Below are 11,022 nucleotides of genomic sequence, written 5' to 3' on the forward strand. Positions count from 1 at the left end.
TCATCTCATACTGTCGTCTCAAACTGTCATCTCATATTGTCGTCTCATACTGTCATCTCAAACTGTCATCTCATATTGTCGTCTCATACTGTCATCTCATAGGCTACTGTCATCTCATATTGTCGTCTCATACTGTCTTCTCAAACTGTCATCTCATATTGTCGTCTCATACTGCCGTTTCAAACTGTCATCTCAAACTGTCATCTCATATTGTCGTCTCATACTGTCATCTCAAACTGTCATCTCATATTGTCATGTCATACTGTCATCTCATATTGTCGTCTCATACTGTCATCTCAAACTGTCATCTCAAACTGTCATCTCATATTGTCGTCTCATATTGTCGTCTCATAGGCTACTGTCCTCTCATACTGTCGTCTCAAACTGTCGTCTCATACTGCCGTCTCATACTGTCATCTCAAACTGCCGTCTCAAACTGTCATCTCATATTGTCGTCTCATACTGTCATCTCATAGGCTACTGTCGTCTCATACTGTCATCTCATACTGTCATCTCATAGGCGACTGTCATCTCAAACTGTCATCTCAAACTTTCGTCTCATATTGTCGTCTCAAACTGTCATCTCATAGGCTACTGTCGTCTCAAACTGTCGTCTCATACTGTCGTCTCATATTGTCGTCTCATACTGTCATCTCATAGGCTACTGTCGTCTCATACTATCGTCTCAAACTGTCATCTCAAACTGTCATCTCATATTGTCATCTCATACTGTCATCTCATAAGCTACTGTCGTCTCATACTGTCGTCTCATATTGTCGTCTCATACTGTCATCTCATAGGCTACTGTCGTCTCATACTGTCATCTCAAACTGTCATCTCAAACTGTCATCGCATATTGTCGTCTCATACTGTCGTCTCAAACTGTCGTCTCATATTGTCGTCTCAAACTGTCATCCCATAGGCTACTGTCGTCTCAAACTGTCGTCTCATACTGTCGTCTCAAACTGTCGTCTCATATTGTTGTCTCATACTGTCATCTCATAGGCTACTGTCGTCTCATACTGTCGTCTCAAACTGTCATCTCAAACTGTCATCTCATATTGTAGTCTCATACTGTCATCTCATAAGCTGCTGTCGTCTCATACTGTCGTCTCATATTGTCGTCTCATACTGTCATCTCATAGGCTACTGTCGTCTCATACTGTCATCTCAAACTGTCATCTCAAACTGTCATCTCATATTGTCATCTCATACTGTCGTCTCAAACTGTCGTCTCATATTGTCGTCTCATACTGTCATCTCATAAGCTACTGTCATCTCAAACTGTCGTCTCATATTGTCGTCTCAAACTGTCATCTCATATTGTCACCTCATACTGTCATCTCATAGGCTACTGTCGTCTCATACTGTCATCTCATATTGTCGTCTCATACTGTCTTCTCAAACTGTCATCTCATATTGTCGTCTCATACTGCCGTCTCAAACTGTCATCTCAAACTGTCATCTCAAACTGTCATCTCATATTGTCGTCTCAAACTGTCATCTCATATTGTTGTCTCATACTGCCGTCTCACACTGTCATCTCAAACTGTCATCTCAAACTGTCATCTCAAACTGTCGTCTCATATTGTCGTCTCATACTGTCATATCATAGGCTACTGTCCTCTCATACTGTCATCTCAAACTGTCGTCTCATACTGCCGTCTCATACTGTCGTCTCAAACTGCCGTCTCAAACTGTCGTCTCATATTGTCGTCTCATACTGTCATCTCATAAGCTACTGTCATCTCAAACTGTCGTCTCATATTGTCGTCTCAAACTGTCATCTCATATTGTCACCTCATACTGTCATCTCATAGGCTACTGTCGTCTCATACTGTCATCTCATACTGTCATCTCATAGGCGACTGTCATCTCAAACTGTCGTCTCATATTGTCGTCTCAAACTGTCATCTCTAGGCTACTGTCGTCTCAAACTGTCGTCTCATACTGTCGTCTCAAACTGTCGTCTCATATTGTCGTCTCATACTGTCATCTCATAGGCTACAGTCGTCTCATACTGGCGTCTCAAACTGTCATCTCAAACTGTCATCTCATATTGTCGTCTCATACTGTCGTCTCAAACTGTCGTCTCATATTGTCGTCTCATACTGTCGTCTCAAACTGTCATCTCAAACTGTCATCTCATATTGTCGTCTCATACTGTCGTCTCAAACTGTCGTCTCATATTGTCGTCTCATACTGTCATCTCATAAGCTACTGTCATCTCAAACTGTCGTCTCATATTGTCGTCTCAAACTGTCATCTCATATTGTCACCTCATACTGTCATCTCATAGGCTACTGTCGTCTCATACTGTCGTCTCAAACTGTCATCTCATATTGTCGTCTCATACTGTCATCTCAAACTGTCATCTCATATTGTCGTCTCATACTGTCATCTCATAGGCTACTGTCATCTCATATTGTCGTCTCATACTGTCATCTCAAATTGTCATCTCATATTGTCGTCTCATACTGCTGTCTCAAACTGTCATCTCAAACTGTCATCTCAAACTGTCATCTCATATTGACGTCTCATACTGTCATCTCAAACTGTCATCTCATATTGTCGTCTCATACTGCCGTTCAAACTGTCATCTCAAACGGTCATCTCAAACTGTCATCTCATATTGTCGTCTCATACTGCCGTCTCACACTGTCATCTCAAACTGTCATCTCAAACTGTCATCTCAAACTGTCGTCTCATATTGTCGTCTCATACTGTCATATCATAGGCTACTGTCCTCTCATACTGTCATCTCAAACTGTCGTCTCATACTGCCGTCTCATACTGTCGTCTCAAACTGCCGTCTCAAACTGTCGTCTCATATTGTCGTCTCATACTGTCATCTCATAAGCTACTGTCATCTCAAACTGTCGTCTCATATTGTCGTCTCAAACTGTCATCTCATATTGTCACCTCATACTGTCATCTCATAGGCTACTGTCGTCTCATACTGTCATCTCATACTGTCATCTCATAGGCGACTGTCATCTCAAACTGTCGTCTCATATTGTCGTCTCAAACTGTCATCTCATAGGCTACTGTCGTCTCAAACTGTCGTCTCATACTGTCGTCTCAAACTGTCGTCTCATATTGTCGTCTCATACTGTCATCTCATAGGCTACAGTCGTCTCATACTGGCGTCTCAAACTGTCATCTCAAACTGTCATCTCATATTGTCGTCTCATACTGTCGTCTCAAACTGTCGTCTCATATTGTCGTCTCATACTGTCGTCTCAAACTGTCATCTCAAACTGTCATCTCATATTGTCGTCTCATACTGTCGTCTCAAACTGTCGTCTCATATTGTCGTCTCATACTGTCATCTCATAAGCTACTGTCATCTCAAACTGTCGTCTCATATTGTCGTCTCAAACTGTCATCTCATATTGTCACCTCATACTGTCATCTCATAGGCTACTGTCGTCTCATACTGTCGTCTCAAACTGTCATCTCATATTGTCGTCTCATACTGTCATCTCAAACTGTCATCTCATATTGTCGTCTCATACTGTCATCTCATAGGCTACTGTCATCTCATATTGTCGTCTCATACTGTCATCTCAAACTGTCATCTCATATTGTCGTCTCATACTGCTGTCTCAAACTGTCATCTCAAACTGTCATCTCAAACTGTCATCTCATATTGACGTCTCATACTGTCATCTCAAACTGTCATCTCATATTGTCGTCTCATACTGCCGTTCAAACTGTCATCTCAAACGGTCATCTCAAACTGTCATCTCATATTGTCGTCTCATACTGTCATCTCAAACTGTCATCTCAAACTGTCGTCTCATATTGTCGTCTCATACTGTCATCTCATAGGCTACTGTCCTCTCATACTGTCGTCTCAAACTGTCGTCTCAAACTGTCGTCTCATACTGTCGTCTCATACTGTCGTCTCAAACTGCCGTCTCAAACTGTCGTCTCATATTGTCGTCTCATACTGTCATCTCATAGGCTACTGTCGTCTCAAACTGTCGCCTCATCAGACTCCTCAGGGGATGATGCAAGAGAGTGCATAATTTGCGTTTGTCTCTCTCTCGTATGTTTCATCATGGATTGAAATCTATGTGTGTGTGTTCAGGTGGAGGTGAGCCCTCTGGAGAATGCCATCTACGTGGTGGAGAATAAGACCCAGGAGCTGCGGACCCTGATCAGCCAGTACCAGCACAGGCAGCACCATGGCAACACCAACCCCCTCAGCATGCTGCTCAACGGGGTCATAGATGCTGCAGTCAACGGGGGCATCTCCAGATACCAGGAGGTACTGACAGAGAGGGATGGAGGAACATGCAGTGTTATCTGCTATAGACCCAGTTAATAATAATAATAATATGCCATTTAGCAGACGCTTTTATCCAAAGCGACTTACAGTCGTGCGTGCATACATTTTTTTTTTGTGTATGGGTGGTCCCGGGGATCGAACCCACTACCTTGGCGTTACAAGCGCCGTGCTCTACCAGCTGAGCTACAGAGGACCACCACAGTTGGTATTAGAACGTTGCGACTCTGCCCACCTGTGGGGAAAACCCTTACAAAAAAAGATTACAGTTTTGAAACTCCAGTAAAAGTGCAGTTACTGCAGTCGACTGTGGTATTTTGGACGCAGTAATTGCAGAATAACTGCAGTGTACTGTAGTTCTACTGCACTCTAACTGCAGTTACACTGCAAAATTACTGCAGTTAAAAAAACGGTGTTATTTTGGGTGCAGTATTTGCAGCATACTGCAGTTAGTGGAGTTACAAATGGACTGTACTAAACAAGTTAAATGTCTTACCTGTGATTTAATGTTTTCCACACACATATATATGTGTAGTCTACTTGGACACTGTGTCCCCACATTTCCCACACTGAATAGCCTGAAGCCACAGGGCTCTTCTTGCAGGCTCTATTTCCCTACGTGGGAGTATTGCGAACCGTTGGTCGGGAGTTTTGACCTGGCTATATGTACATTGAACAACACAGCAGCTTTTCGGCATGTTTTGTTCTTTCTGTATAACTAGAAATCTACGACCAAGTTGGCTCTTTTACAATGGGAGCCAATAGGAAAGAATGTTTGTTTCCCCAATTTGTGGGCGTGGTCGAGGGGAATTCCTTATTATTATGTGAATATCGACTTGGAGTATGCCTTGTAACTCATTCATATCCCATGTTCCTCCTCCACAGGCATTCTTTGATAAGGACTACATCAACAGTCAACCAGAGGACGCAGAGAGGATCACTCAGCTAAATGACCTAATGCAGGAACAGGTCAGACACAACTCTTAACTCTTAACTCCTCACTGCCCACTGGTCAATGGTCCATACAGTGTACATGGGTATAGAGGACAGATAAACCATATGTTGTCTCATTGTCACAGGTTCACATCCTTGGAGTGGGGCTGGCTGTCCACGAGAAGTTGGTGCACCCAGAAATGCGTCCTCTGCACAAAAAGCTGATAGATCAGTTCCACGTGATGAGGGCTGGTTTACACCAGGTAAGTGGTTCTACATGCTCTTCTGTTCGTGTATGTGTGCTCCTGTATCCATATGTGTAGGTGTGTGTGTGTGTGTGTGCAGTTATTATGAATATTCAGAGCAGTCTTTATATGTGGCCCAGCAGGGATTGCCAGCGGCCTGCACAGGGGTCAACTCTACCAGAGGCATCCTGACCACTCACAGCCACATGAGCCCAGAGAGTGTTCGTCTGATAAACAGACACAGGTCAGTCACACATTATACCAGGTTTCACTTGAGAAAGAGATGTTACAGTAATCTCAATGTGACCACCTGTTAAAATATGATTTTCTCTCTCTCTGCCTCTATTTTAGCCCTATGAACATGCAGTGTTCTATACGCCAGTCCTCCTCCTCTCTCTCTTCTCACACCTCCAGCGAGGCAGGAGGAAACCTGGTCATCCTGACAGACGGCCTGATGGGAGAGCCCCATGAGGATATGGCACACATGCAGGTGGGTTTCACATGCACACATTCACATACAAGTTTTGGACGTTTTGAAGATACGTGAGTGAACAGATGTTTTATTTTCCAGCCAAGCCCCTCCTCCTCCAGTCTGAGCTCCATTCGCTCCACCTCCTCCCAGATAAACAACTCCGCCCCTTCCAGCGCTAGAGGTGAGTGACACCTGCACCAGGAAGTAAACATTTTATTTAGGAAACATGCTAATTCACAGTTGTGACTATAACTGTCAGTCAGTTATCCAGTGTTTATCAGTGAGTCTCTGGTGTCCATACAGTCTACAGCAGACATATCTGACCCGTCCTATTCCCCCCCCCCCCTCCCCCAGGCTCTCCGTCCCTACCGGATAAAGCCAAACACAACCGGGAGGTGATGATTCTGCTGCCTCCTCACCAGAGAGCTAACAACACCATGTACTACAGCGTGACTGACAACGGACAGGTACTGACGTTACAGGCCAAACCATTCAATTACTGCTGCCAAGTTAAAATAGAACTGAAGTGAACTGACGACACTGCTGCATTAATTAAGGAGAAGAAGACAGTTAGTTCACTGAGCGTAAGAACCAAGCAGAAAGCAGAAATAGACTGGTACTGAGGCTACAGAACATACTGTTTGTTCTTATACTTTACCCTTATCTTTAACCTCTGTCTCTCTGTTTGCAGAGCAACAATTTGCAGCGTGCCTTACTCCAACAAGTGAGCCCCTGTAAGCCATGCATTGACCCTCACATGGGCTTGCCAGAGAAAGGTGAGAAATACTGAATGCTTGTGGTAAAATGGGTTAATGCTGCTGAATTGAGCTAAGTAGGACACAACTACACATACAGTAGGAGGATTTCCTAGCTCTGTAGTGAGCATGTGGTTTGCTGGTGTTCCCCCAGTGTTCCCTAGTGCCCCCAGCAGCTGGAGTCTAGATGCGGAGGGTAGGGAGACAGTGCCCTACATCCAAGGACCTACAGGGGGCATTATCATGCCCCCCGTTCCACCCAGGTCCTTCCCACCAGGTAAGAACAATCATGTCATAATATACACCTTATCTATGGGTAAGAGTCCCTTAGCTGTCATGTACACTAGATTGGAGGTTTTGTAAAGTACATGGGAAGTTTATTCTGATGTGAATGTTTTTACTTGCGCTCTCTAGGTCACTTCCTGATGCACTTTGATGCTTTCCACCACCAGAACAGTGACCCACCCCCAGCCCTGCCCATTCGCGCTCTCAGAAAGGTAAAAGACAGTCATGCATACTGTACCAGTAAATAATGCTATCCTCTTAACTTGGTCAACAGATGTCAACCCATTTCTTATCTTCCTCTCTCTCTTTCTCTCTCCCTTTATCTAGTCTCCTCTCCACCCCATACCAGGCTCCCCTACCAGTCCTCAGTCAGCCCTGGGGGGCAGTAACTCCACCCTTTCGGGCAGTGCCAGCAGTGGCGTCTCCTCTCTGAGTGAGAGTAACTTTGGGGGCCAGTACCCTGATCCCCCCGTGCGGAATGATGCCATGGAGCCCGTCCCCAGCCACCTGTGGACCCCTGATGAGTACCTGGACTCTCCTTACCTCCACATCCACTACAGTGGGCAAGAAGCAGAGTCCCTCGACCAGGTCCGACCCTTCCACTATCGCAACCCCGTCTCACACCCCCACCCTCACCCCCACTCTCATCCCCAAACGGCCGGCCTCGACGGTCACCCCCACCCTAACTCCCACCCCCACTCTCACACCCAACCGGCCGGCCTCGACGGTCACCCCCACCCTCACTCCCACATGCCCACCCACCACCAGATACCACTCCACGGCCCCCACCGCATTCCTTACCGGCGCCCCCAGCCCCCAGCCGTGCCCCCCAAGCCCTACCTGAGGGAGGGGTGCATCCCTGAGGAGGACCTAAGTTCCCTGGTGCCCCAGCCCATCCCCCTGCCTCGGAGAATCTTCCACTCCCCCCACAGCCACAGAGAGGAGCAAGCCAAGGCTGCCTGGGAGCAGTGCATCAGCGAGGAACACGAGGAGACACCATGAGGAGACCGTCTCTGGCTTAATAGTCTAAAGTGGCTCCCTCCCCCCGTCTCCTTTCCTTCAGCTGCATCGATGTGAAAGGACATGGGCTGTGGAATCATGCAAATACATTGTAGGCATTGACCATATTGCTTTCATGCTTTCATCCTTCCCATGTTTTCATATCAGTGCAGATAAAGGGGAGGAAACAAGGAGAGGAATCCACTTTAGGCTATTGAGATACGCCCTCACTCTTCTCACTGTATTCAGATGGTCTGATTCTGAATGGAGGAGGCAGCCTCATAGGAATGAATAAGGGAAATATTGTCTGTTGGACAATGTGACCGATAATAATGACTTTGTTTAAATGAATATTGATTGTACACTCTTGTACAACTAGTCTGTGAGCATGTTTAGTTTATTTTCATTTGAGAACAATATACAGCCGTTTTGTGAAACAGGACAATCTCGATCAACATGATCAACTGATACAAGCCCCGAAAGGATTCCCCTCCCTTTTCCACAACAAAAGGCAACTACAGAAAGTTATATTCTTAGTAAAGTGATGTTGTCTTTTCTGCTTTCAATGCTTCATATATCTATCCTATTATTTTGATAGCTTTACTACAGTATGTATTGGGTTTTCAAATACACTTTCCATGCTCTTTTTCTTTTTACAAAACACTGTATAGTCCTTCACCATATAGCATTCTCCAATACTCTGTTCTGATACATGGTTCTCATTGAAAGCAGGTCTGTTTTTTGACCTGGGTCACTCTTCTTGACCCAATCCTCAAGGGACATATAAACCTCAGTTTAGGAGTATTCATCCATACAGTACGTATGGAAAACCAATGTGAATGTATTCAAACAAGATGTGCTATTTGTATTACTCAAGTGGCAGGTCTTCTTTTCTGTTCAAGTGCTTTTATATTTAAGTTATGTCTTTATTCCAGTCTTCTAATATTTTGTGTACCAGATAGAAATATCTCATGAGAGGAGCATGAGTGTTCCCCAGACTGACAGATCTGATCAATCCTTGGGAGGGGTACAGGGAAGGGGTGAAATTGTCAGGTGCCACAGTGAGTTCTGGAACAACAGTGAGTTCCAATTTCAGTTGCACAGGTTGAGCTGGATCCAATAGGACTGGATCGATCCCTGAAAGGAGATGGCGATGGAGAGTAAGCTGCAGTAAGATGAGAAGTAACAAAGAATAATGACTCAACAGTACCTCAATCTCAGAAAACCTGGATCACACCTTCTCTCTGCCTCTATATGTTTCAGGCCAATGTCAACCAACAAGTACTAAATACGGACCGTGTGTAAAAGGACTGATGGCAATGACATTGCTTCTGTCTGATTACAGTACATCTTACCTGTTCTATTGACCCCTACACCCTCTGCCCACCGAATGGCAAATCAAAATTCCCCCAAACAGCGTTCTAAACGGCCACCTGCCTTAAGTGCACTGAAATGCAGTATCAATCTCTCGCTCAGACAACTCACTGGATTGGTTCTGAGAAACTCCTGAAATGACAGCTCTCCTTTCTCATCACGTTCTCGACACTCTACGAACAAAGCAGATAATATCAACATGTGACATCTGTTTTGTCCTGCCTTGGTTGAAGATGGTTGTTTGGTTTGTGGTGCTACAGTAATACTTTCAGTATGCTTAGTTCTGCCTGCATCTCCTCTTCAACCTGATCTGCAATATGGAGATGTTTGTGTATAGAAGATGAGTATGAGAAGCTCAGACAGGACCATGAAGTTGATCTCCTTGGGGAATGAAGGTACAACAGACAGTTAGCTGAGATGTAACATATAACTCACCACCAGTGGGTTAGAAAGTGGAGGTCAGTGTTCCAACGACAGCTCTTTGTTTCACACAGTCGTTTTCTGCAGGTGACTGATCGGCTTTGTGTTCTTGTACATCAGGTTCTCCACTGATCAGACAACATCTATTTTTGTATGCAGGTTCATCAGTGTTCACTTTTTTCACTGATGTACCATGAAAGGATGCAGGGTATGTTTAGCAGTGGAATTAGTATGGAAGAGCAGAGCTATAGATTAAATAAGATTAATATCAGGTTTAGGGGCAAGCTGATGTTGAGGAGAAGTGCGATACTCAGATCAAATATAGGTACAATAGAATTTTTCAATGTAAATTCTGTTACTGTACATACAGCGGTATTGTGAAATATTTTTGAGAATTATTGCAGACCCCCTAAAATAATTGTATTGTTGTTTTGTGTAAATACATGTACTCCAGAAATCGATGTAATTGATGAATATCTATAATCAATGTTTAAAGATGACCAATCCATTAGACTGTGGTTGTCTGCATTGTTGACTTCAAATCTTAAAATATAAATACTTTATACACTTTTCAATGTGCTTTCTTGTACATATGGTGTTAGCATGATCAAACAGTGTTTGGTTGTAAAAGTGGTTTTCCTACTCCCATAACTGCTGTGGTATGGATTCGTTAACAATGCCAAACATTAAAGACAATCTTTTATCAGCCTTGTCTCTGTCATTTCCATTGCTTGCTGCTCTGTGGAAAATAGCACCAATGACTGGCATTATGTTTGGCTGGGAATGGAATTTGACAGTAGGTGGCACTGCTACTTGCACTTACACAAACCACTGTCAGTTGGTCAGTCACTCTTTATTTTTATCAGAAGGACATTTGGTTAAATACAGATATTTAGCTATTATATCTCTTAGAAAGACACCTAGATCTCATGAGGCCTAGGTGAATGAAGAATGGAGCTACAGTGGGGAAAAAAAGTATTTAGTCAGCCACGAATTGTGCAAGTTCTCCCACTTAAAAAGATGAGAGAGGCCTGTCATTTTCATCATAGGTACACGTCAACTATTACAGACAAAATGAGGAAAAAAAATCCAAAAGATCACATTGTAGGATTTTTAATGAATTTATTTGCAAATTATGGTGGAAAATAAGTATTTGGTCAATAACAAAAGTTTCTCAATACTTTGTTATATACCCTTTGTTGGCAATGACACAGGTCAAACGTTTTCTGTAAGTCTTCACAAGGT

At 43.9% G+C, this 11,022-nt stretch overlaps 1 protein-coding gene across 1 annotated transcript in view; it reads left to right on the forward strand.

Annotated features, from left to right (window-relative positions):
• The window catches only part of LOC121545336 (dedicator of cytokinesis protein 3-like), a 106,906-nt gene extending 96,423 nt beyond the window's left edge, over window positions 1–10,483 (forward strand). The window contains exons 44-54 of the mRNA XM_041855773.2: window positions 4,097–4,276; window positions 5,180–5,263; window positions 5,374–5,490; window positions 5,613–5,716; window positions 5,824–5,962; window positions 6,044–6,125; window positions 6,299–6,411; window positions 6,636–6,720; window positions 6,854–6,976; window positions 7,114–7,196; window positions 7,312–10,483. Of these exons, the coding sequence (XP_041711707.2) occupies window positions 4,097–4,276; window positions 5,180–5,263; window positions 5,374–5,490; window positions 5,613–5,716; window positions 5,824–5,962; window positions 6,044–6,125; window positions 6,299–6,411; window positions 6,636–6,720; window positions 6,854–6,976; window positions 7,114–7,196; window positions 7,312–7,986 (1,785 nt within the window). The 3' untranslated portion in view covers window positions 7,987–10,483. The remainder of the gene's footprint in view (window positions 1–4,096; window positions 4,277–5,179; window positions 5,264–5,373; window positions 5,491–5,612; window positions 5,717–5,823; window positions 5,963–6,043; window positions 6,126–6,298; window positions 6,412–6,635; window positions 6,721–6,853; window positions 6,977–7,113; window positions 7,197–7,311) is intronic.
• The last annotated feature ends 539 nt before the right edge of the window (window positions 10,484–11,022 follow it).

The sequence above is a fragment of the Coregonus clupeaformis genome, chromosome 30 (assembly GCF_020615455.1).
Source record: "Coregonus clupeaformis isolate EN_2021a chromosome 30, ASM2061545v1, whole genome shotgun sequence".
Taxonomy (NCBI): domain Eukaryota; kingdom Metazoa; phylum Chordata; class Actinopteri; order Salmoniformes; family Salmonidae; genus Coregonus; species Coregonus clupeaformis.